This window comes from Melanotaenia boesemani, chromosome 9 (genome assembly GCF_017639745.1).
Source record: "Melanotaenia boesemani isolate fMelBoe1 chromosome 9, fMelBoe1.pri, whole genome shotgun sequence".
NCBI lineage: Eukaryota > Metazoa > Chordata > Actinopteri > Atheriniformes > Melanotaeniidae > Melanotaenia > Melanotaenia boesemani.
This window is the reverse complement of record NC_055690.1, coordinates 19,831,948-19,859,470: the sequence shown is the minus strand read 5'-3', so window position 1 is coordinate 19,859,470 and position 27,523 is coordinate 19,831,948. Positions and strand designations below refer to the sequence as shown.

The window sequence follows — 27,523 nt, the reverse complement described above, 5'->3', positions numbered from 1 at the left end:
ACTGGTACGAACAGCATTCCCAAGCTGATCACAAGTGTTCAGCTGGGTCGAGGTCTGGACTTTCATGCAGGTAATTCCATCTTTTCCACTCCCAAATTCTGGAAGTACTCTGTGATGACTAAGTGGAAGAGAGCATTGTCATCCTGAAGGGATGGAGTTAGGTCCCAGATTCTGGAGATATTTAGGATCACCACTTGCTCTAAAATCTCATTTCAACATGTCTATCAATTAAGTGTCAATGAGGAGCCTGTTATACATCTGCGACTGGAGCACACCTGGTAGCATTTGAATATCAAAACAAGAGTAAATATCAACAGGAGAATATTGCAGGGGATGTTGGCTTTTTTTCCCCATCTACTTACATGTTTAGCTGTGTCGCTCATTCCACAGAAGCACAATTTTTACAAGTTATACTGTTGTAAAGGTGACTAATCAGGCTTTCCAACACTGTTTCATACAATGTCATTATTAAATAGGATACATAATCAACCAAACACAAATTTCCTTACTTCTTTTGTTAAGTTTATAACCAATACAGACTATGGTTTGGTCAATAGCAATGAATGAGAGTTGCATTTCAAAATGAATGAACTCTGAAACACAAAAGAGCACTGAATGTCAAATGTTTACTTGTTATCAAAGAATATCACAACAGACAGACAGATTTGCTTAGGTTTCATAGGAAATAAAATATCACAATTTGCATGTACATGTTGCAAGCTGGGTTGCATAATGGTGTACTGGTTCGCACTGTCACCCCACATCAAGAAGTTCCTTATTCGAATTTTGGCTGTTGCCTTTCAGCGTAGTTTGCAAGTTGTTTTTGTGCATATGTAGATTCTCTCCAGGTACTCCACATTCCTCCTACAATCCAAAATAACGTGTGTTCAGTTAAAAGGGGTTTCTAAATTCTCTACGTTGACCCTGTGATGGACTGGTTACCTGTACAAGGTCTACCCTGCCTCATGCTATCCTCCCATACATTCAGTGCATGGATGTTGCATACTTTGCTTAGTGTAGACACAATTTAGGAGTTTTTTTAACCAAAACAGTTTTCTTTTATTCATTTTAATAGATTTCTAGGTCAAATACAGTGATTCACAATGTACCCTTTGAGCAGAACATGTGCAGGTGGGAATGTGTTTTTGCCTGGGTCATGCATAAGCAAATAGTAAACAAGTAATGCAACCCACCATTAAAACAAACAAACAAAAAAAGGAGCATGCCTGATATTATTACATTCTGGTGCATAAACCAAAAACAAACCAGCAAATTCAAATCTTTATAGCACAGTGTGTAGCACAGACATGAATACAAAAGTTTAGGACACAACAAAGTCTACAAAAAGACCAATTCTCACAGTGCATTTTGCAGCAGCACATAAGTTTAAAAGCAAAAAGCTCTTAAAACATTCACAATCATTGTGGGTAGATTTGAAATGAATTTTATCATGCCAATCAGTAAAACCAAGGGTTGTACTGTTGCAGGAATCAACTTTATCTGACAACATGGTGGCCTTTTAATTCGAATATCAGAGAATGTATAAAGTAGTCCCACCTTAGACTAACTGATCTGACTTCTTTCAGCTCATTTTTGTTTTATTTCTGTGGCAATAAATCACAACAAAAAAAAAGTCATCTTTATGTAGAAAGGAACCCACAATTCCCTTTAAACATTTTAATAGCAATTCACATTAACCCTTTAGCTTGAGCCCATATTAAAACAAATGGACTTTTTCATTTACTTTGTTCATTTTTACAAGTTAATACTATTACATGAGCACAGCTACTGTAAAATGTGACTTTAAAATGTCAAACTAACTTTGTAACCAGCAGTCTAAGGTATAGATCAAACATTGGGTGTTAAAATGTTACTAGAGAGCACACTTAAGTTACATTAGTTTGGCTTTAAAAAGAAGCAATGTTGCCATTTTGGTTCACCATGTTGGCCCATTCTAAAATATCAACTATTATTTCATGCAGCCATGAACTCTCCCACAGACATATATGTTCTTCAGAAGTAAAATGAAAATGTCCTCATTTGTGGAGATACAATAAAGTTGATTATTTTGGTCTTAAGAGTCACGTGAACAATGCAACAGTTTCTATCTACAAATTGTGGCAAGAGTACATGTTGCTACATGTTTTACAGGAGCCCAGAGTGTAAATAAACCATAACTCATGTTGGTCCTTAAAGCGTCACGTCTAGGCGTTGTGCTGTATGGTATTATCAAGAGGTAAAGACAGAGCGCAGTGTGCTGTTGTCTTTACAGCTCCTTTGCTGAAGTGGCAGCTCAGCAGCGAGAACAAGTGTTGAAACACAGACTTGCGGCAGATGATAAAAACCCATGGATCCACTATGGGGTTGACAGCGTAGAAACGAAAAGCTGTCAAGTTCTCCTTGTCACCACAGAATGGATGAATAGCGTTGATAAAGCCTGCAATCTGAAGAAACAGAGGGTATGATTAGATACAGGCTCTGCAATTTGTCAAGCAAAATGTTAACTGAGGAAGAAAAGATTTAAATCAAGCCATTTTTATGTGTGCTTTGCATCTTTTCAGAAGATTACCTGGAGACTGAACATCAAACTGACTTTATAATGCAAGCTCACAGGAACACAGTGTGTAATTATATGATTGGCTGGGAACTGATTTAATATAAGCATCCAAAGATGGATGTAATGCACTCAAATATGTCAATATATGGTCAATGTCTAACAGGGAAGATGGCAGAATTTGAAAATATCTGTTTGTAAATGGTACAACACTGGCGAGGCAGATTTATTTACAAGGTAACCCAACATTTAGACAAAACACATACAGTGAGTTACAGATTTTTAAAAAATGGTGGCAAATTAAAAAGAAAAAAAAAGTTTTATCACCCAATTAAAAGAAAACTAAGATTTTAAACAGACTTTAGGTTTTCTGATAGTTTGCTACCAGGACATTTCTGTTTGTGACCAAATAATGAGCCAGTTGTGTCATGTACCATCACACTTTTTGTACTTTTGTACATTGGAAGTGTTCTACATGTCGCCCTAACCAAAGTTTCCAGCAGTGAGAAGTAAACAAAAGAGCAACGCTAGAAAATGTTATCATGCCATCAAATTTGTCTCCTTTGTTTATTTATACAAATAACTTAGGTGATTTTTACTTTTCTCTGTAAAAAGTTTAAGGCATTTTAATGCTACTTTTGTTATTTTATACAGTTGCTGTTTACTCTGAACACTGCACTGTCACGATGGAGCCATATCAAACCTATTCATGCTTGCTTAGCAGCAAACAAAGCTGTCAGCACTTTGGTGTTGCAACTAGATGACAACAAAACTGCCTGTTAGTGGTAAACTTAAAACACACCACAGCATTATCTTTGTTAGCATCTGTCTGCAACAGAATATGCATAGCATGATCACACTTTTAAGTTTCCTATCGTAAAGTGTTCTGAATACAGACCCACAAACATGGCACGACAAACCAACATTTTCCTGCATTGACCTTTAAGCTGTGATAGACTGCAGAGAGGCGGCCCAGAGATCAGCAGCTGGCTGCTTACTCATCCTGGGCAGAGAGAGAAGCAGCTGGCCCGGGAAGCTTCTTTGTCACCTCACTCTTCTACTCTATCAACAATTCTCCATTTCCTCTGTGAAATATCCAACAAACAGTAGTCTAATTAATGGCTTGTGCTGATTGAGAGGCTTTGTACATTGGCGTAAATGTTTCCCTGTTGCTAGGGCCTGGGTTGAAAACTAATAAGCTGAAGAGAGGCCAGAGGCAGCAAGTCCAGAGCCAGGACAAATGAAACTACAGGAGGGATGAGACACAGACCTGACTACAACCTCTACACTCTCATCAACTGGGCAATCGTTCAAACATTGATCCACGGAAAGCAGGAGCTAAAGAATAGAAAATTATCAGTGATTTTCTTTTTAAGAATGTTGACCTTAGTCATATAACATCATCATTTCCTCCATCGAGGAGGGTGTGGTAGAAACATTTTGGTTCCAACGGTACCAAAGAAAAGTGGAGACAGGGCATTGCCCAACTAAGAAATGACTGCATACAGAAACCAACTAGATCTGAATCCACACAGTTTCACAGTTAGCCATGGTGAAAATGATGTAGAAAAGATGACTTAGAGTGGAAAGTGGAAGTCACATCCAGATGTTGATGACTCTTTAGAAAGAAATCAAAGAACGTTGCTGAAACTTAATGTTTTTGTCCTTTTTTTTTTTTTTTTTTTTTTTTTGCTTTAGTTACTGTACTCAGAATTAATTGGTATAAAATTAAAAACATCCAGTTATGTAATATATGACTTCAGGTTTATATTGCTTCAGTGTCTTGTAAATACATTACATGATTGTGTGTTAAGTTCTTCCTTTTAGCTCTTTGTGAGCTTCAGACAAGATGTCATCTTAATCAGGTCACAATCTAAATGCCTGAGTTAGTAAGCTAGAACCGATTTCTAAAAACTGGTTGCAAGGAAATGTTTTTTTTTAGTACTTTACAATTAACAATAATCACTGTAGCATCAGAATTCAAGTATGTAGTAATTACAACAAATTATCAAATTTTTTGTCTACTTTAGAAAGTCGCAGTTTATGAAATATCTCCTTTTTCAATGTTCTGAACTGAAGGGTAACAGCAAGCTAACAATAACTTGTGAGCTGGACGAGTTACATAATAACACCTCACAGTCATTCTGCTTAGTGTTAATACGTCGTGATAAGTAATCTGTGTATGTGATGCAGCCTGCTTTCATTAAGTGATTCATTGATTTCTAAATACAAGTGAGTAAAAAGTGTGATGACAGATCCAGAAAAGTGCAGATAGTTTTGATGGAAGGAAAAAACAGGGATGAGAGGAGGCGAAGCCAAGAGACAGTCTGGCAAAGGGATGCTGAAACCAAGGGAGTATATAAATATAATCACACAAGGTAGGTAATGACTCATAATCAGCAGGTGTGTTTTGTGGAAACGATGAGAACCATCACAAAATGAGCCTGTGAAGTCCAATCCAAATTTATGTTAGCAAAATCCAAGAAAGTGGATCCTGTAGATTTTCTAAAAGCTTCAGAAAATAAATGAGAAAAATATCCATAGACGTAATAGTGAGAAATAATTTAACTGACTTTAAGTTGACTTTTAACCAAGAAGCAGGCGCTACGCTGGTCACAATTTATTTCAGTGCAATTATATTATCCACTTAATTTATCAAGCAGTCTTGCCAGAAACATTTCAAGCAGACATGCAAACTCATATGCTCTGCATCATCCTCGCCATTGTTGTCTCATTTCGCGTTACCACCCTCAACTTCTGCGTCTGCTCCTGCATGCCACCCTGCCTCTTATGGTACTCTTAGCAGACATTATACCCTGCAGAGAGGCAAACAAATCATAAGCTGTCCTCACCAAGCACTCCAGGCTGCAGGGCATAACTGATGACATGTCAGGCTCTACTTAAACAGGACCATATTAATGCATCAGTACTCTTAAGAGCAGGCCAGAGGCAGCATGCAGTAGAACAGAGTTATGTGGGGAGCAGAAAGCTTTGATTTCTCATACTCTGAGTATGCATATAGATATATAAATCCAGCAAAATAAAATATGCTCAGGCAAGCATTATATAAATTGTGCAGAGAGTACATTGGCACACAGCTGTACACAGACTCAAAGTTGTTTCTGTGCAAATGCCTTTATCTATCACCATCTAAAGCAACTTACCAGCGCTGAGCCAAAGAAAAATGAAATGCTTTTTAGTCACGCAGATATTTCGCATCACTTTCAAACATGAAATGTTAAGTACTAAAACTAAAACTTTAAGTAAAAGGAATATTTGGATATAAATGACAGGAAAAACAATTGCTATCTATGCACTGTTTCACCAGTAACGTGACAGAAAATAGTGGGAAATGTGTATCACAATGTTCCGCTGTCAAAGCTGCAGCAATCAGCAAATCCTTTTTAACTTTATAAGCATACTTGCAGATTATATTCTTGCATAAATGATTAATTAACTGGCTCACGTACCTGGGCCCAGTTTGTCTGGTGTAAATGAGTGCATCCTGTCAGCAAACACAAGATGCTATTTGAGGCTGATAACTACTGCATCTTTCAGGAAACAGACCGCGTAATGGATGTCTACACCCTACTACCCATTATTTTCCATCTTGTGGTCCTTGTGGACTCTTCTAACCTTCTCTTCCTGATCCTGTTTCAGTGGAAGATCATTAAACAGAGATGAGAGGAGACAGGGATTACCGGCTCTTTGAAGAAGACTGCTTACAGCAGCGAATATGAATGGAGGCAAATCCTTTAGTCATGACTGTCTAAGTAAGTTTCATATTTAAAGTAATGTGTTTAATCTTCTGTTGTGTGAGATATCAGTCTTACACAAGTTTGTTTTAACTGTGATCAGTGTTTGTGTGTATGTTTTTGTTCAATAAATGAAACCAAAGTATTAAGATAAACTACACTTAATATATCATCAAGATAACACACTATTTATTTATACATTTAATACACACGGACCATATAAACATTCATTTATAACTATGTTTGTGTCTACACAATAACTACGAGTCCCACATTAACTATCTCAGGACTATAAACTCAGAAGATAAACATCTAAATGCTCAACTTTGTTCAGCTTTTAGTTGTTATGCGTGTCTAACTTTGTGCTGGGCTGGCAGTGTACAGTCAATCTGGCAGAAAAAAGTAGGTTTAAAGATGTAGGCGATGAAACTAAAACAGTAAGGTGGCAAATGGGGAAATCACGTGATCTGGTAGCAGTTCTGAGGGTTTGTCATTACAAGTGACACCATTTTCATCGCACATTCAGTATAGTACCAACTGGTTCACACAAACTGGTTTATAAAACAGTTTTCATGCTAAAACAAAGGATTGTTAAAAAAAAGCATCTAATGATAAAAAGAAAACATCTGTTGCTTTTTAAAAAATATTCACTTATTCTAAACTTCAAGTAAATATTTGGTTCTTTCTTATGAGAAGTTTTAAAAACTAATGTTAGTGAACAGTTTTCTGCTGTATTTGGGACTGCAAGTTAAAACTCTACGGTGCAACTACGAAACAAAATGAGTCAGAGGTGGAAAAAGTCTCATGAGTTAAAATCTGAAACTCAGTTTGGAAAAAAATTTCCAAACGACATTCTGCACATATGCAAAGGGTATATACGAGAGCACAGATGTTAAGCTGGTCTGCAGTTCAGGTCTGTCACCTGCAGAAAACATTTTTAAGTACTAGAAACAAAACAATGTGACATTAGAAACCCTTGAATTGTTGAGTCACTGAAATTAACTAACTAAAGAAAACATAAAAATAAAGAAAAGAATGAGATCAAAAGCAGACTGGACATCAGAAGTACCAGGAGTTTTCTCTATGAACCGATGGCCAATTGGGCCAGTACAATACATAGTAGCAGAAATAATACAAATTAAAATCTACTGGCTTTTACCCCCATCAAGCAGTAGACAGCAGGTGTGTTTCCATTACCCCTGCAAAACCTAAATATCACAAAAAAAAAAGGTAATTGAAACACCAACATTTTGAAAAACCTCTCAAATAAAATGTTTTTATGCTCTCATGAGGTGGTTTTTCAGACATGTTGATATAGAGTATATCACAAAAGTGTAATGGAAACACTTTTTTTCGCATTTACACTTCCTCAGACATGACGTAAGGGGTCACATGAAAGATGGTACGGAATGAGTAGTCGCAGGAGAAGACGGAAATCTTTTTACGAAATATTAAAGAAAAATAGAACTGCCATCCTCAATAGAACAACAGCGAAATGAAAGAGTTTTTACAAAGAATTAGAAATCTCCATCCTCCTCAAAGTTGACTCTCGCGAGACGAGATTTCACGAGAATAACAGCTAATGCGCTAAACACCATTCAGTGGAAACACCTACAAATCGCAATTGCACTTTGTCAAAATTTTAGAAATACCGCTTTTATTTAGCGAAATACTGCCATGGAAACGTAGTCCTGTGCTAGGGCTGGACGATAGTAACCAAATTTCATATCTCAATATTTTTTACCTGAATCAAGATATACAGTGTATATATATATATATATATATATATATATATATATATATCAGTATAATTTATTTTGTCAAATAACAAAGAGACAGTTCTAATTTACATCATTGGGTGCTAAATACACTTTAATTAAGGATCAGCAGCACATGTACATTAAACAGTTGAATGAAATTAAAGTAGCTGTATGATAAATTAAATGCTCTGAAAACAAAATGAATCAAAAAATGTTTTTCAATGACCACACTAAACACACAGCTGAGTCAGATGTTTTTTTTTTAACTTTACATCTCAGGAAACATTACTGCAACTCTGTCAGATAGTTATAGTCAAAAGCAAATTAAACATAAGTCATTGTTGTATAGGTCATGACATACTGACATACTGTATCTTGTAAAGGTTAACAGTTTGTGCCACACCTAAAGGGGATTTCATCACCACTTAAACCACCTTTAGCTAGTTCCTCAGGAGGTGGTTTCTAAAATTAGAGGTGCAGGAAGTCACACAAAGAATGAGTGAGTATTCTGGAAAGAGCAGCTAAACAATTTTAAAATGTATTTCTTATAATATAAAATTCTCCACAGGGATTAATTGTCTGTGTGGTATTTATTTATCATTGTTAACTGTTATCACTGTTAACTGAAATGAGTCACATTCATATTTTTTAAGTGTGTTGTTTCAGGAGAAGTGAATGTTTCAACAGGGGAATAACACTGTCTGAAAGTCCATTAGTGAATTTCCTCTTTTGAGAAGGCTGCAGTTAGTGTCCTTACGCAATTAGACTTTGTTCCATCAATCTACAAAATGGATTTCAGCTCAATAAAAAAACTATTTAATTAAACCACTGTCATAACCACACTATAAACATGCATGCTGCCTCATTGATTATAGTGTTCCACGATCTGAGAAAAAATGGTTTGATAAATAGGAGATACAGGACTAAATCTTTAATTATCAAACCTTTGTCAAGAAGCTGTAGCAGTTGCTGTTCCCCTGAACACTGAAAAAAGGAATTGCTAATAAAAAGTAACACAAAAAAAAATCTTTAAGCGACACCAAAGAGGAAGTGGGACCAACTGTCAAAGAAAGCTCATCTTTCAAGTTGGAAGACAAATACGAAGTGGATTTTTGTGCTTACACATGAAAAAATAGACTGTGCATAAACTGTGTTGCAAAATCTGCTGCAACAGCGTGACTGCAGTTCCTTTTCAGAGAAAAGGCTGCTGTTTGATGGTGAACTGGTTACATGTAAGATGCCAGAAGACAACTGCAAATGGAAATAATAATGAACTGATAATAAAAAAAAACATTGAATATGACAACTTCAAATTAAGCATGATTATTGTTAGCATGTACACATGTTTAGGTGCATGTTGCTAACTTCTAACTTGCTAACTGTGAACTGACTGTTATTTCACTGGCAGTGAACAATGTCTGCTTGAAATAGTTCTGTTGCACACCTGTTTTTGTTTTATCTATCATCTCTCACGTATGAAAACAGTTTGGGACTTACAGAGAAGTGATATTATTTGTGCTAATTTTGTTCTCTGGCCAAGAAAATGCAACTCAGCTGTATTCCACTGAATTGTCCTTAACCAGTATGTAAAATTACAAAATCCAATCTAGTACTTACCAGGTCACTGGTTTTCTACAGGAGAAAAGTGATTTTACTTTTTGTGTGTCTGCCTGTTCTATACTTTTCTAAATGACAAGAAACCCATTATCTTTTTGTTGTTATCATAGACTGTAAATAAAAAAAAAAGAATCCTGCATTCTTACTAATGACTTGCAGGGGGAAACTGTTCAGGCTGCAAAAGACCTTTCATATGGGCTGGCACCCAGAAATGATGATGGTGTTTTTCTGTTGTGGTGGTGGTGCACCGAGCTCCATCGGCCGACATTTTCATGCTTTCTGTGTCGTAGCTGGGGTGGTAACTTTTCAGATAACTAAACAAATTAATCATGTGAAGCAATCGCCAAATTACAACATTTACATTTTGTTTATAAAATAATAAGTTTATACATTATTTTATATTACATATCATAGTGACCAGCTTAGAGGTGCAACTAGTGGACTGGAGTGTGCTAAGGGAAACACATCTGGCTTTGTAGATGGATAAACTCTACATGTCTCTTGCTGATCACAGAGAATGACGTAAATTCAGTTATGATCTAATATTAATGTTGTTTTTTTTGTCAAGCCCCAGAAATACTTTATTTTCCTCTTAACAGTAGATTCTAATCTTAATTGGACCCTAACTGCTTTAACTCAATGTTTACAGACTGAACATAGGCATTAGCAGTTTCAGGTTAAACTGAGCCCCAGAAATGACTCAGACAGCTGAAATAGCACAATTCTGTTTATTATTAGTGTAAGTTCCACATTTCTAAATATCCATTGTACTTTTATTTAAGATCTAAGCATGAATGACTGAATGCACATTTAAAAATGAGTATAATTTTAGTAATGAAAGGTTTTTGCACACATTTCAGGCTTTTAGTTGTGGCTTTCCAAGATCGACTCTGAAAACAAACAGATAAATCAGCCTTATGCACATGTTCCCTGACAATGTTTCTGTTGCATTTTTTAGGATTCAAGAAACAAACATGAAATAATAAAACTTCATTCAGCTAATAGGTCTGAAAGAATTGTAATATTAAGATAACAAGAATGAATGAAGAAGCTGCTTTTCTGTAACACCAGCTCCTGCATTTATTGCAGATTTAAATATTGTTCTGGGAGTCAAAAACAAATTCTTTACTTCACAGTATGGTCAGTTTCTTCTTTATGCTGTTCATGTACATTAAGTTGCTATTACAGTTACAGATGTTTGTCTTTTTTTTTTCTTTGCTTATTAAGTAGTTTGTTCCCATTATTAAAAACCCCATGAAGCTTTAAGTGCTTGCCTCTTTACCCCCGATGAAGATCCCTCAGCTAAGTTTTCCATTTCATAAATACAACATCTATAAAAATAAAGGGGTTTAAAATAATTGATCTAGGGACTGGTTTGGAATATATTTTTAGATGCAGTAGCTCCTGGGAGCAGATGAAAGTGATAGAAAACTTCTTCCCATCACATAATAATAAACATAGCTGAGCTTTTACTGGTACCCAATATCTCAAAACCCAAAAAACTGCCCGCTGCCTGTTTGCAATTATCTTGTTAGTTTTGTTCAGTCCCTGGTGTCCCTTTGAAAGAATAAGACATTTAATTTGTTCAAGGCAAAAATTTGCAAAGGGAATTTTAGGATATTATAAAATAAATGCATTTTTAAAAAGCCACTTATAACAGAAAAGCAAACACCCAACCAAGCCATCCCACAGACGCATACTCAATCTGTTTTTTATTGACATAAATCATCACTTAACTGAAGCCAGCTGCCCTTTATGCAACAATAAGGGGAAAATTTATAACTGCAGGGAAAACAAATTCACTTCCTTTTATCAGAGATTCTATTGAACCATCAATTATCTAATGCTTTGTATGAAATCACATGGGTGAGATCTTGCTGTACACAATGACTCATTTTTAAGCATTTAAAAAACAGATGGGCAACAACACAAATTAACACCATGCAGTCTGAACAATTCCAATATCTCTTGAGGGCGCAGGTTTTTTCCATATCAAAGTTTTATTGAATCAGGGTGTCAACTGCTTCCCTTTTATTGCGTTTTCAGCACCTCAGCAGATGATCGCCACATTTTGCGTTATGGTTTGTTTGATGAGAGGGAGTTGTATTTCACTGCAGTGTCTAGAACAAACTTTATTAGCTCATATTTCTCCTGACAAGGATTCTTAGGTGGAGTATGAAACGTGTCCTTTTGTTCTTTCTGTACATACATTTCCAGGAAGAGGTGATTATTAAATTAGCACAGAGGATGGGTTGGGACAACTGTATCCAGCTGTCTCAAACCAGCAAAAGTTTGGCTAAATAACTTGATAAATTAAGCCCTGCTGGAGTGTATAAAATTTTTTGCATATTGTGTAAGAGGTTTTAATTTTTATGAGCAAATAATCTGAAGTATACAGATAGAAGGATGTGACTGCTGGACTTACTAGGTACACAAACACGAGCAGCTACACGGATTCATGACATTGGCTATGCCTTTACTCAGTCCACAACTTCTTTGAGTCGTCATATCAAAACATTTTTATTTGTTAAAATTACAAATCAGAACCAGATGTTTATTATAGGTTCTGGAAAAAGTAGTGAACCAGCTCTTTGAATGTTAGTTATCTGAGCATCTTGCAAATGTTAAAAGTCGGGCTCCATCTATGCCTCTGTCCTTCCCCGTACGAGATAAATAACGTTTTCTGAATCTGAATCTTTTATTTATTTATTTGCAACTAAAGAATGTGAACTTGCTCAGATTATGAGGTCCCACAAGAGCCACTGCCTGCAGAAGTAAGTACTGTCTGAAAATGAAAGCTATCATTTCTATGCAAGTTGTGTCTGCCTTCTCTTCAAAAACAACTCAGAACGTGAGCTTCGTCAACTTCTAATTTGAAAAGACGTGAAGAGTTAAAGCATCTGTCCAGGGTGTGAAGATATTCATTCATAATATTTTATACTTTATACTTTTTTTTCTTGCTTTAATATTTAGGGGTGATGTAAGCTGAAAATATCTATTTGACAAAAATGACCTTCTGTTACTCTGGAAAAAGGTTATTCAGAGAGATAAAACAAAAACTACAATTAAAGTCTAAGTGATTATTTGATCATGCTAAAGTATAATGATTATACTTAATGACCATTAATGATCCAAATGATTTGAGCCAGATGTGTGATGATGCCTCACAATCTTGCTGCTACGTATCTTTTTGCTGTGGCGGTTAAAAATAAATCCCCATGTTCACCATCAGCCTATCCTTTTCTTTTTTGTATTGCCTTTTGCAAGCTAAGGTTGATGCTTGCATGTTTTATTGTAATGGTGAGTTCTGCTGCTGCATCTGTGTCAACAAATGGTTGACACAGATTTTGTTCCTTCATGCTGGGTAAGTACCTAGTCTGCAACAGATACCATCAACCACAGCTCCTCCAGTACAGTCACAACTAAAGAAGGGACAATTCTTCTGGCAGTTACCAAAAAAGTAGTTTCAGTGGTCTGAAAGCGATTTCTGAGAAAGGTAAGGTTCTTCCTGAACAGGCTGCACATCTATCTTTGTGCCAACACAGAAAAACAGAAAACGACAACCATGTACGCTTACACTTAGGGCTAGTTTATAAGAGAAGAAAACATGAAGCAACTGGAGAAAATTCACAGACATACGAAGCAAACTTCAACAGCAAGATACCAGCCAACTAGCGGGTTCAAATCCTGCTGTATGTAATGAATACTCAGTAAAAAGACAAATGTTTGTATAGTCAAACTTGTTTTTTTAAACTGTGTTTGCTTATCCAGAACATAGCTACCAAATAGCCATTTGATTCTTAAGGTAATGTACTTTTAGTGCTTTCAAATCCCTTTAAAAGTATCCTTTCGTACCAGTGCAGTTTGTTTTAGTTGTATTTAAGTTATTTATACTGCACCAATTACAGCAAAAAGTCATTTCAAGGCATGTTAAACACACGGTTTAATTTAATCCCATTAAAATATTCCAAATTATTACAAATCAAACAGCCATTTTTAGAACTTTTAGTCAATGAAAAAGGAAATCTGATTTCAGCATACACCCACACGCAAATTGTCAATGCTTGTCATGTGACCTCGCTGACAACTTAAAAGTGGCTCCACAAAATGGTCCCAGCCCTGTTGTTGAGAAACTCTAGACTTGGGTGTGGAACACGCTTGATGCAAGACAGTGAACTGTGAAGCAGCTGATGGACAGAAAAATAACTGCTGACTCTGTTGGGAAATCAAAAAGACAAATACAGAGCACTAAATGAATGGTTGGTGAGGGCAGATATCTTTCCTGTACTTCTTTTAACTAATTCCAGACAAAACCTATTAAAACACAAGCATTCAGCTAACGACACCAACACTGCGACACTTTCCCATATGCACTGCAGCTCTGACCTTTTCCAAGGATGCTCCACAAGGGACGTGTAAGAGCACAAATTTCCACAGCATTCGTTCCCAGTACCAAAGCCCACATGGAGCCCATAACAAACATTCACATTGGTAGAGTCAGAAACTAAAGTCACAACATTAGCTATTACTAATAAACTGTTGCAATTATTGTAGATAACCATTAAAAAGAATATTTAAAATAGCCTCAAGTTTAACACATTAGATTACTAATATTAAGTTTTTGGGAATTTTTGTTTTAAGACATTTGCATGTAAATAAACTTACATCAAGTAAAATGAACACCACCAGTCAAAAGTTTGGACACAGTTTCTCATTAGATTTAATGGGAAACTATTTAACTGGTGGTAGGGCTGGGCGATTAATCGATAAAATCGATAAATCGAATTTTTCATTTCTGGAGATTAATTTTTTTGAAAATCGGGATTTTTTTCCATAGTTAGTTAGCAGCAGACTTAGCCTTCCCTCCACACCAGAACGGTGTTTGTCTGACAGATTTTCAGTAAAGTGACCCTTCACTCACGCCTGGGATTTAGCTGTGCGTATAACTGCAGTGAGAAATGCTGCAAACCCTAGTTAAGAGACAACCTTCATCAGGGGAATTATTCCTGCAGTGGATCCTGTATGATAAGGATCCAGATGGAAAGAGATCACGGATGTATTGTGTCGCATATTTCTATGTGAGAAATGAAGGCGTTTATATGGTGGAAGAGCTATGACATTATATGCTTTATTTTTGCTAGCATTCATCTATATAAACAAATGAATGTTTTAATAAGTTTATTTATGTTTTGTAAAAGAAAAGGAAAAAAAATCGATTAAAATCGGAAATCGGATTTGGTTATAAAAAATCGGAGATTTTATTTTTAGGCCATATCGCCCAGCCCTAACTGGTGGTGTAATAAACCTGCTGATCTGAGCAGTACCAATAAAAAAAATCAAGTAAGAAAACACATGTATCATGGTGGCACACTGATTTAACATCAATAGATCATTGTGTTTGAAGATGAATCTCAAATAGCAAATTAAACAGGAACATTTAGCTGCAGATAATCTGTTTTTATATCTAATCCTTAAAAAAAGTCATTAAGTTAAGTGAATTTATGCTGCCAACATCAGTGCACAGATAGAACTGCAAGACTAATGACTAATGTGATGGTAACTAAAATTATTGTGGAGAAATGAATAAACATGCCAGTAAATTAGAAAAATTATTTATTTAATTTGAACTGCATCCTAGGCTACTTTCTATATCACAGAATGGAAAGACTGGCACTGTTTTCCTCCGACTTCTTATAGACAAATTCCAGACAACTCTAGTAACATCATTTGCTTGTCCCAGAAAAGAAAAATATCTTAAACGCAACTACAGCTTCATACTTTCTTTTAATAGCCCGAATGCTGCTTTCCACTAACCATTCACAACTGTGTAAATGTTCAGATTCATGTGCTGCTGATTTCAACACAAAAACAGTAACCAGAGAGCCTTCACTGGCATTCTTGTACTACTGTAGCTAACTCACAGAAAGGTGTACATGTGTGGACTGAATGTCATAATACAGAAAAACTGTGTGATCCTCAGTGCAGATCTGCAGTTATATACCAGCAAGGCTTTAACATTGCTGTACACATTTTATCATGCTTATAAAGCTTATAAATTTAAAATAAAAATTAAACAGTATTTCTCACATATACGACTAAAAAGTACACAGTGGTGTTTTAAAAAATTGTATAAAGTTTGCATGAAATGTGGAACAAAGATAATCTTTGATTAAATATAGTACAGAGCATTTACAAGGAAGCTACCCACCGTACATAGCATCAGAAATAGCAGCTAGCAACCTGCATCACATCGAGCATGAGTAACTGAGCAAATGAGTCTGGAGGCAGCTATTGATTGGAGAAGACACATTTAATCTGAGTTAATGGCTCCTCGTATACTGAAAAAAAAAGATAGACCAACAATGACTACCATTTAACAAATTCAATAAGGCCTTATTACTTAGCCAATGTAATATGCTGTTATATATGTGAGGGTTATAAAAGTAATGACTAATGTAATGACTATAAAGTAATAACTCTACAGGGGAAAGGCAAACTGTCCTGACAAATGAAAAAAAGAAGTGCAGAAATGCCAATTACTTCCAAAAAACATCAGTAAAGAATGATATACTCCTTGTGTTTTGTCATGGATAGTAATTTTCACTGTAACCACAACCATCTGTTCCCAAATATTACTACAACCATAACCACATCACACATATTAATCATTTTTTAGAAATTACTACACGATTAAAGGGCTGAAATGTAAATATTTACCTAAAAGTATGGCAAAATAGTTACTTGTGGCATTATCATTTTTTTAAACCACATCTGTTTTTACTACAGTATCATTTTCAGAATGCAGCAACAGAGAAAAATGCGGGAAGCGGTCTGCCTAGAAGTAGAAAGAGATCATTCAAAGGGCAGAGTAAGATGCATTTTACAGGAAATGACAGACCCAAGAACAAATTACATGAAGTGTTTTCACACATGAGATAAAATTAGTTAACAGAGGCGCTCGCAGTGACAAACTTACAGAGATTCGTCAGCAGTCACCAGGGGCCTGAACTGCGAGGCAGGATTAGTGGTTTAATCGGTAATTTCAGGTTCAAATTTGTGTTTTTAGAGTTTTGAAGCTAATTTGCTACTTTCCTGCTCTGGTAGGCTGAAGGTTCGATTCAGGATAAAAGGTTAACATGTAAAAAAACCACCTTGAAAACCAATCAATAAAAAAACATCAATGCCAGAACAGCTCAAGTCTGATTCTGGATCAGACTTGAGCTGCATTTGTACATCAACACACTCATGTTCAGTCAGAAAATCTTGGTTGATTTTCCAGGTTAATCACCATCAATGTAAAACCTGCAAAAAACCTATTGTCAGTGAAAAATATTTTATATTTCATTACTGCCAAAAGATAGTACAAAAGATAATACACTGATCTGCTCTTCATATATATCTTCACGCTCTGTTATTTTGTTGCCCTGCCGTTAAAAAATTCTATTCCCGGCTCATTGCTTCCTGTGATACTTTGAAGCGTACAGTTATGTTACCCAACACCCTGACAGTTTAGAGAGACATTAAAGAGCCTATATTTTTCTTTACCTCTTTAAAATCAATTTTCTACTGTGTGGTTTAGGTAATGTGAAATATGAGGAAACTAAGACTAAAAAAATATTAGCAAGTCTGCAGTTTTTTTTCTAGTGAAATAAGAGTAAATGTGTGTATATACATGAAAGCACATGTGTGCATTCAGGTCTGAGCATCCAACCACCAAGAAAACAAACCCTGATTGTTCCCTTCACAAAGCAAGCTGCTGATAGTAGAGCATCATCTTTCCTTAGTGGTCTGAGTTAGGCTTTAAATCCCAATAGCATCTGGTGCACAAAAACAATTTGGGACACAAAGCTGTCAGAGCATGCGTGTCTCCTCATCTTCAACCACACTGCTCCCACTTAGTCATCTGATACCTCACACTGAAGTAAATGTCATTGTACACTGAATTGACAATGGTAATTTCCCTTGTGAATGCTTGTCTGGGATCTAAAAGCATTTTTCCCTGTCATCATCAATGAGAATGCTCCAATTTCTTAAAAGCACAGAGGTGAGACAACAAGGCTCCTGGAAGCTGCAAAGGTTTTGAGTAAACATCAGTACCATTTCTATTTATCAGCTGATCTGATTTTGCAGTTAAAGGAAAATTCACTGCAGGTTTTTCATTCTGTGAGTGCAGCAGCAGCAGGAATTTTGGGATGATCATAAAACTCCTTGAATTAATTTTTGCTGGGAAGGAGGTTATGAGATTGTTTTGCTTGTTTTTTTTTTGTTGTTTTTTTTCTTTCTTTCTCCCAGACCTAAACAAAATGTAACTTAGAACTGATGGGAGTTTTGATGTTCTGGATCCTGGTTCCTCTTGGATGAAGGATTTTGCCCCCTATTTTTCTCATATGTTTTTCATCTAAATTTTCTTTTGTAAGAAAATTCCATTATCAAGAGGGGCCTTATATCCATAAAGCTCCTCTTGGCAAAATGAATTTGTTTAGCACAACACAGCAGCCAGACCCTCGTTCAGCTTGCTATGATGCTGTGACACAGGATGAGTTTAAAAAATGCTGTGTCATTACCAGTAAAATTACATAACATTGATTCCACACTCTCATATTGGGGTGCAAATCATCAATTTGATCATGATACAATATTAAATCTATTTAAAGGACAGCGATTTGATGTTTGCTGATATCGCAAATTAAGCCACGATCCCACTTCAATTAGATTCGACTTAGGATCCAGCGATTGATATAAAACGATGTCACAGGTAATTAAACAGTCATTTCCATGAATATAAAATCACAAAAAGCAACTAGAATATCATTTAACATTATGTTCCTGAGCTCAGGTATTTAAATGAATGCATTTAAATAAAACATTATGTTATTATAACAAAGGCAGACTGGTAATAAATGGAAAACAACATGCCAGGGAAACTCAATATAGCCATTTTCAAAAGTGTGTTTGATAAATGGTTACTGTATCGATTTTTGAAAGATGTTCACATTTTGGATCGATGTCATTGGCCCATTGAACATATGACCAACATATTGATGTAGCTCGATGTTTTGTTTTTAATCCTGCTCCTATATTAGTGTTGGGCCGGCAGTATACGGTTACTGTTTCTGAAGAGATTCGTTCAGTGACTATCAGAAAATCCATCAACCAAAAATTTCTCATTTTTTGTAAGAGCAGATTCATGTATGTTCTCCTCTCACATGCATTACAACCATTTTCAGTCTTTTTGGATTTTGCATATGTACGGACACCCTCTCTTCATCCACACAGTCCGGGATCCTGCTAAAATAGGGAGTGTCTGTTAAATCCTACAATCCTGTTATTCAACATATTTTTAAGTACTGGGATATGACTGGGCATGCTGAGGGACTCAAGGGTTCCTGGCTGTTTTGGAAACTATTATAATAGCGATTTAGTTGTGGGTTTTCTGGTGAACAGGACAACAGATATTGATTTTAACATTGTGAAGCAGAGTTTCATCCGGAACTGGTGCTCATGTGGTTTTAGTAAGTGGTTCTTTAGGTTAGGTTTTTCACCTTTAACCTCCTGCCTTGCATTGTGTCAGTGTGTTTTGTGCACTCTTTATTGCTCGGTTTTGTTATACTGCACTGACTCATGGAGGCATAATGACCTGTGACCATAAATGTGTCAGAGAGGATTGCTGTTACTTATCTTCTTCCCAGCAGGCATTCCTCTGGCTCAGTTTTCTCAGAGCTGTTGGAATTTACATGGTATTTCAATTTTTTTAATGAAAATCACAGAATTCACTATGTTCTTACGATCATTTGACTTTTTCATTACACATTAATCTTTATTTGGTAGCTGCAGTTCGAGACAGTTCACAAACACTCTACAGATGTTTTAACATTACTCAACTATCTCATGGTAAATTTAATGGCTGCAGATTAGGTAAAGTTAGCTTTTTTTAGTGGTATTGATGGAAGATGTGTTTGGTAAGACAGTTGATGAGGAGAACAAATGTGCACAGGAACCCATCTTTTCTCTGGCTACATCTACTGCACACAGTTGTATGAGCCAAACTAAAGCAATGCGCTCTGGTTTGGGAAATTTGTTGTGTCTTCAGTTCCTGAAACCAGAACAACATGACAATTTGAGTTTGCATGTAGACCATCTATGTCTGGGATAAAATTACTAAGGAAGTGCCCATGCTGGCAAAGGAAATGCAGACATGATGACTCATTGCTGCATATTTTATGCAGGGGAACGTATAGATAAATGAATCTGAATGCTAAGCTGTGACGCAAACACAAAAAATATTTGACCCTAAACTACAAGTCAAACAGACTGTCAATTCTTCACATCTGTAAGTGTTCATTCCTTTCACACTGTTCCCAGAATTCACCAAAGACTTTGACGTACAGGTTTTCAAAACTGCAAAACATCTTCAAGGCAAATAAAGTACACTTATGTGGAGTCTAGACTTTTCTCAGGGGTAAAATAATTCTGATATGAAAGTACTACTTATAAATAAAAACTGTGGTGTAGTTTTCTGCTTGAACCATGCTTAAGATAAACACTTATTACATGTTCAGTTTTTATACAAACCTTTATTTCTGTGGTTTATATACACCACTTATCGATTAGCTGCTCTGTAAAAAGGTCTTCATATGTTACGTGTTGAGTGTAGCACAAACTCCATTATAGCTACTGTTCTTGTCTACATCCTTTCCAATCAATGTGGTAAAACCTCTTTTATTGGGTGTTTTTTTCTTTTCTTTTTTTTTTTCCACACTACCTGGCATCTTAGCTCGCACAAACTACTCAATATATGTCTGCTGACTCAGCCTCGGATGCGGTTATCTACACTAATCAAAACCTTTTAGAATCAAGTTAGAGCATTGCTGTTTCTCAGGGTTATTGCTGTTAAATTACCTTTAAAAAAAAAACAAACATGTTTTTCGAAATTCACTCTTTAAAATAATCATGGGAGGTGGTTCAGAGCTAAAATAAGCAATCTTGCCAGTAGGCAGTGATATCAGAGCAGCACTTTATTGATCTATTGACGAAAACATAAGGCTACCGGGCTGCTTTGTGCTTCCCGTGGTAAAATAAAAGGGGAATAGACGTATACTATTAAACCAGTTGTAACAGTTGCTGGCAATACTTCAAGATATGTATAATCTGGCTGAGAAAAACGATAAAGAAACATTATGTCCTCCCTCATCAAACAACTCAAAGGTATGTTTAATGTTAAGTGATAAAAGTCATCATATCAGCTTCCATTGCTTGACAGTTCTTTATCTTTTTAGCTACTGTACAGTTTATATAGTAGGTTTAAATTAGTGAGAGGTGATACGTCACATACTGTGACAAGCCTGGGAAGTTTATGTGATTCAGGTAACACTGAACAGGACAAACATTTGCAGCCAATATATTATTATTCCAAGAAAAACAGACACACATAACCACACACTAAAAACTGATTAATCTTTTCTGGGAAATACTCGTATTTTTTTTTACCACTTCTCCAGCTGCAACACAACATGCCAACTTAAATTTTTATTATTATTAAAAAATCTAGTTTTACCACAACAAACATCCACAACTCAGAAATGTAGTGCTTGACCAAAAGCCACTCAGAAAATGTAAGATTATGAAACTCCATCTGTAAATACAAACTCTAGAAACATTATTTATATCTGTGAGCCAAAGAACAAAGAAAATAATTAATGTTTTTTATCCATTAAAAAAAAGGAGAAGAAAAACTTTCTGGTGCATTATTTCATGCTTTTCCTCTCTACCATCTTTTATCAATGCGGTGCCCCTGCTTCAAACTGCAGGCAGACCCCATTCTTCATATGAAAACACTGTTCACTGTTCCCGTTGTAACACTTGCAATTGCTCCAATCAGGGAGAAGTTAGGAATCATCTAATTTATGCTGCACATGTTCAGTTTAGTCCTTTGTCTGCATATGAAAAAGTATTACCTTAAGACATAAACAGCTAAATTTATAAGGGAAAATATTATTTGGAGATAAGAAAGTCATTTTTTTGCCCACATTATATTTGTGACTACATAACTTGCTTTGTACTTAACATCGTCAAACATATATCATGTTGATTATGTGTCTATTTAGCTGTCTTTCAAGCAGGTTATTTGTAGTAATGTTTTAGGTGTTAGCTTTATGGCCAGCTAGCTCATGGATAATGCACTTGGGGACAGCTGTAACACGCTTTCATGGGGTAGGTTGTAACAGTTTAGAAAATGTGATTTGAATGACAGTATTTTGTTTTAGGGTGCATCTGCAGCAGGATAGTCAGGGGGACTTTGTTCATGGGATGGGGAAATCAGAAAATCTTCACACCTTTGGTTTAGTTTGCTTTCACACTGCTTTTTACTCAAGCGGACCAAACTGACGTTAAGCCAGATTTATGCTCGCGCAACATCTGAGTGCGGTCGTTTACCGCGTAGCTGACGCAGATGAGTTTGCTTTCACACTCGAGCGTAGGGGGTGTGTGTCATTTTGGTGTCGTGTTGCAGTTTCTCCTCCTAATCTGAAGGTGGCAGCAGGGGTGGTATCGGCTGGTAAACTCACCAGGTCAGAATTCTTTTGATGGTTCACTTCAGTTCGGTAAATATTTTCTGTTTTAAAACAACAATGGCGTCTAGTATGGTTCGGTGTCTTTATTAGCTGGTGGAAGATTTCATTTTTCATTTTCATTTTTATTTATTAAACAGGAAAAGATTAAAACAATCGGGCCTGACTCAGTTTAAGAACTGTTTTTCAGCAGGTTCCTGCTCTGCAGAACATACAAACCAGAAACACATCACAAATTCCAAGACAAGACAGTACAATCATACAAACACAAACCAAGAGAAGCAGCTTTAGGGGAGGCTATGGAGCCACCTCAGTGGTCACAGCTGTACCTGTCCATTAGATGGCGAGCAAATATTCTTTTAAATAGTCTTTGTGATGTTATAGTCCTGATGTGCTGTGGGATCTCATTCCAGGCTTTAGTGAGCACATAAAAGAAAGCTCTCTGACCAAAGCAGTTCCTAAAGGCCGGTAAAGGCAAAAGTCCATTTGTAACAGATCTAGTCGAGCGTTCGGACCTTGAGCTGAGTTTTGGTACCAACGGGTAACCCCTTTTAAATCAGTGGTTACCACACAAATTCAGCGAGAAGATCCAGATATCCGGCAACACGTGATCCCAAACTAACTAATCGCAAGGGGGCTACCTTCGCATAACCGTCTGTGAAGCAGGGGTGCACGTCAGGTCTGGAAGAGGTGTGCGTCGAGCCTCTGCAGAGCTACTTTGAGCCTACAGCGATTACGCAAACGCAAACTCAGCGTCACCATAAATCTGCATTAAGATGTTAGTGTAGTTTAAAGACTCATGACAGAACTTTTGCAATGTACCTAGTGAACCGCTTCCTCATCAATGGCTAATCCAGCATCCATCTTATACCCTATCTGTACTGTCAGCTCTCTTTAGTTAGCAAAGGCCTGTTACATATTGTATTCTATATTTGTTATTACTGTAATAAGACATGGAAACAGAAAACACCCATATGTTGTGACGGTTTTGTCCCTTTCTCTCTTTCTTTTCCTTTCTTCCTCTGATAATGTCTTCTTGCGTTTCTTTGCTGAATCAGCCACGGTGCACGTTCAAAAACAGCCGGTGTGTTTATATCCGTTGTATGAAGAAAAGCGACATCCCGAATGAAAAAGTGTATAGTGTAATTTCTCAGCCTCTGGACGCTGCTGGGCAACGTCAGCTCCAGACATTTGTTGGAAATTTACAAAGTGTGTCTTTAACTTCTATTCTGTGAGTCCACAGCATGTTTGTTTTTGTTTTGGGCCTCATTTCATAATATTACATTTCACCCCGAGGCATGTTACAACTGGCTCTGACAATGGGGTCAGTTGTAACATTTCATTCCTTGTGTTTGAGATCAAGCCATACATTTTCTGTTTGTGCTGCACAGGCATTTTCCAGGCCATTTATTAGCAGACACTTGAAGCTAGGTTGCATAGCCGTTTGAACACAGTGGGTTAAAAAAGCTTGAAGTTAGAGACAGAAATGTCAAAACTGTCCCCGGTCTCCCCTACTTTACATAAAAAAGAGCCAACCGGAAACATAGGCTGAAGGGTTTGTTTTGGTATGCTATTACTGTGTGGAGCAAAGGGAGCATTAATGGCTGATTGTGGCTTTTTGCACTTCTTATATAAACTGCATCAGGCTGTATTGATAGCTTTATTTCTACAGACATTTGTTGTGCCAAACTAAATGGTGTTAATCACAAGTTGAAACCTGTCTGGAAACATTTAAAGTTGGCTTATATGGTCTCATATGCTTCACCATCAATGTCTCAGTTCTTTTGTTACAGCCACAAAGAAATAAGCAAACAGGCATACCAAAGTCTGCTGAGATGACAGGGTCTTAAAATATTCAGAATGATATAAACCATGTATTGGGATTGTAACTTCAGACCAATTATTTAACTGATGACATGCATAAGTTAATTTAACATAGTGTCAGATATGATATTAAAAAATGGCATTTCCTCCCTAACTTTACATGGGTCTCACACTGGCTCGTACAAATTTTCTAATTCTCTTTTGTGACTAAAATGTTAACCACCTGCTAGAAAAAAGAAAAACACATGTTCTTATAAGTAGTGAACTTGGGGTTTCTTGAAGTCTTACTCAGAGGGTTGACAAGAGCATATCGTCATGATTGCTCATTTCCCCTGTGGGCTCTCTGCAGCAACGCAAGTCAAGTACCATGGCATACACCAAAAGTTAGTCAAACCTTCAGGCCATAAACTCTCCAGATGCAGACAGTGAGTAGATGATGAACAGCACCAACAAGAACAAACACTTTTTACTGTGCCTTGTAAACTACCTGATCATCAGAGTGGTTAGAAAAAGGCCAAGATAAATAACTGAAGCAAGAATGTTTTTATAATGTAACTCAGATTCATCATATTCTACATTCCATAACACACCTGGCTAATGTTCAGGAACAAAGGCTAATTATCTGCAGACTCCTACCAAAAGAGCCCGCTACCCTTGAGGAAAGGCAGGGCCAGACCAGTCCACCAGGGTTGTCAGGTTAGACACACTCCTCTACAAAGAGGAGCTGAGTAGACAAATGCTCAACACAAACAGCCACAAAGTGACTACATGCCATGTGTGATGAAGGCCGCATTTTCAGACACACCTACATGTAGAGCCTGTAGAGCACAGCACCATCGTCAATGAGATGCTAACAGGCCACAAAAACACATACCATGACAACAAAAACATTAACGGTCGCTATGCCCGCTGAGCTTTTTGTTTACAAGTAATGATTACAGAATGAAGGGAAGGAATTAATTTTATTAGTGTGGGCACATGGAGTCAGGGGAGTCTAATGATTAAATAAACCTGCTCCTTGTGACCCTCTGCTGTGAGCAAATATGAACTCACTGAACTATGTAAAAGTCAAAAACCAAAACCACAATAAAATTAGTTTTTGTCTCCATTTCTTTAACATGTTTTAATTAAATAGAAAATTTCTATTTAATGATTCAACAAATGATAAATTGCACCTCGATGGATCATCCACTAATGTTTTCTAGTGTAAAACTTCATACCCAACAGACGGTAACATAAATGTAGAATGAACTGAAGGGGGAGTGAATTGTGAACTCACGGTCAGCGGCAGGGAGCAGACTGCAAATATGACAGTGATGAGAGCCAGCAGCACCAGGTGGTCCATCTCTTCTTCCCCATGTCCAAACCAGGCCAGGCTCAGCCTCCTCTTTCTCCCCGTTGACACCACCGAACCACGGCGGACCATCTGACTCCGATGCATTTGGCACAGACTGACAATCACTGAGCCATTGCACATAAACACAGCAAAGATCAGCATTGCCATGAGGGAGGAGTAAGACAGAGAGAAGGCCAGCACCAGGTTGGAGTGGTCAACCTCTGTTGCGTCCATATCAATGAAGCACCATGTCCCAGGGCAGTACTGTCTGAATTTACCATAACCAATGAACGGTAAAAGGCAGAAAGCCAGGGAAAAGATGTAAATAAAGACAAGAGTAAATTTGGCAAAGCTGCTGCGGATGTGCACAGAGTAAAAGTATGGGTGGCTGATAGCCAGGCAGCGTTCCACCGCCATGGCGCACAGGGTAAGAGTTGGTGCCAAGCCGAAGAAAATGGTGGCAAACCCAAAGAGCTTGCACAGTCTTTCACCACCCAGATCTATAAGGGACATGTTGTGGGCATAGCAGATGAACACAGGCGGGCTGAGGATGCAGGTGCCCAGCAGGTCCGTGAGGGCAAGGCCGGTCACCAGAATGCAGAAAGCCGAGGACCTGGAGCGGTGTTCCTTTTGGTGCACTCCAAGGATGAAGAGAGCCAGGAGGTTTCCCCCAACCCCAGCCAGAAACATGATGATGCTCGTCACTGGTTTGCCATCTCGACCCACGATGCAGGTGGTGTTGTGACATGTTTCGTTTAAAACAATGCTTCTGTTCATGTCTGTCTTTTTTAGAGGAAATGTTGTTGATCAGTGAGGAATTAATAAAGGATTCCCAGACAACAAGAGAAAATCCTGTCCTGTGGAGACCATCATTTGGCAACACACACAGCAGGGATGTACAGTAAGACTCATACTGATGCCGTGAATTAAAACATTACTCCAAACCTCTCTCTTCTCTCCTGTTTCTTGCCCTTTTGAAACCTTTCTGTGGAGCAAAGAAAGAGAAAGTGTTTTAGTGCTCGTGTAGGTTAAAGGATGTATAGAAATCCCGAAGCATTATCAAATTTATATTTTTAATCTAAATACAAATATTCCGAAACGGTTTCATTGGCTCATAACTCTTTTGTATTTATTTATTTTTACCGATAATTACTCACCTTTCACGGCATCAGTCAGAAAGCAGCAATACTTCTGAAACTTTAGAAGTTTTTACTTTTTCTTCAGTTTACTCTTTTATTCTGCTTTTCTTCCAAGGACTCGTTCATAAAAGATGAAGCGCTCCTCGTGCGAACAAACACTGCTACAGGTAACGTGTCGGCAGACGCACGCGGACCCCACAGAAAACATGACTGTTCGGGCGACGCTTTTCCTCCTCTGAACTTTCTGTGTGTGCAGCGCGCGCCTCCCAGTCTGTGTGATCGACGTGAAGTCCCACCCACTTCATTAGAGACCGAGAAATGAAATGTCATACAGAAAACCTGATCCTCTGAGGTAAAAAAAAAAAAAAAACCCCTTTAAAGTCTGAAAGAACTCCAGCTCTCTTGACGGTCGACTTTATCTTTGGAGTTATTTTACCGTCTTTTATTATTATTATTATTATTATTATTATTATTATTATTATTATTATTATTATTATTATTATTATTATTATCGTTCAGATTTGTTTCCACGAAAAAAAATTATTTTGTTTTAGGCTATCTCTTGAAAGCCAATCAGTTTTCGGGGCTTCCAACAGATTGCTCACTACTTTTACAGTGTTTTAAATAAATAAATACATGTGTGTATTTCATGCAGTCTTTCTTACACTTTGAACAGAGAGCTGAACCATCAAAGCAGCTTGAATCTTTTCTTCTTTGTTGCTCCAAGGTTCATTTCTAATTTCTGGAGCTTATACTTTCTGTTGTTTATTTGTTTTTGTTTTTTTTAACACTAGTGACTGCCAGCATGGGCCGAGAGGAAAATCCTTCAATAAAGCGCAAGCCTTTGTTATTGTCATGTTTACCTTTGTTTGATTAATATATTTCTTTCTACAGACATCATAAAACAGATTGTTTCTTATAGCAATATTTCTTATTAATCTTCTGATCTACATTGTCAAACTCAAATTGCCT

At 37.0% G+C, this 27,523-nt stretch overlaps 1 protein-coding gene across 1 annotated transcript; it reads right to left on the bottom strand.

Moving 5' to 3' along the window:
- Nucleotides 1-1,034: 1,034 nt before the first annotated feature.
- On the bottom strand, nucleotides 1,035-26,781 carry ptgir (prostaglandin I2 receptor). Its single transcript, XM_041995246.1, has 3 exons — nucleotides 26,570-26,781; nucleotides 25,356-26,397; nucleotides 1,035-2,444 (listed from the first exon to the last, which is right to left on the bottom strand). Exons 2-3 carry the CDS (start codon nucleotides 26,187-26,189, stop codon nucleotides 2,205-2,207), a joined length of 1,074 nt encoding a protein of 357 aa, XP_041851180.1. The 5' UTR covers nucleotides 26,190-26,397; nucleotides 26,570-26,781; the 3' UTR covers nucleotides 1,035-2,204.
- Between the last annotated feature and the right edge of the window lie 742 nt (nucleotides 26,782-27,523).

Coding starts and splice junctions, on each gene's coding strand:
- ptgir (XM_041995246.1), bottom strand. CDS start 26,189: ATGAACAGAAGCATTGTTTTAAACGAAACATGTCACAACACCACCTGC. Junction 2,445..25,355: donor TCTGCTCCCTGCCGCTGACC/GTGAGTTCACAA, acceptor CTGTTTCTTCAG/ATTGCAGGCTTTATCAACGC.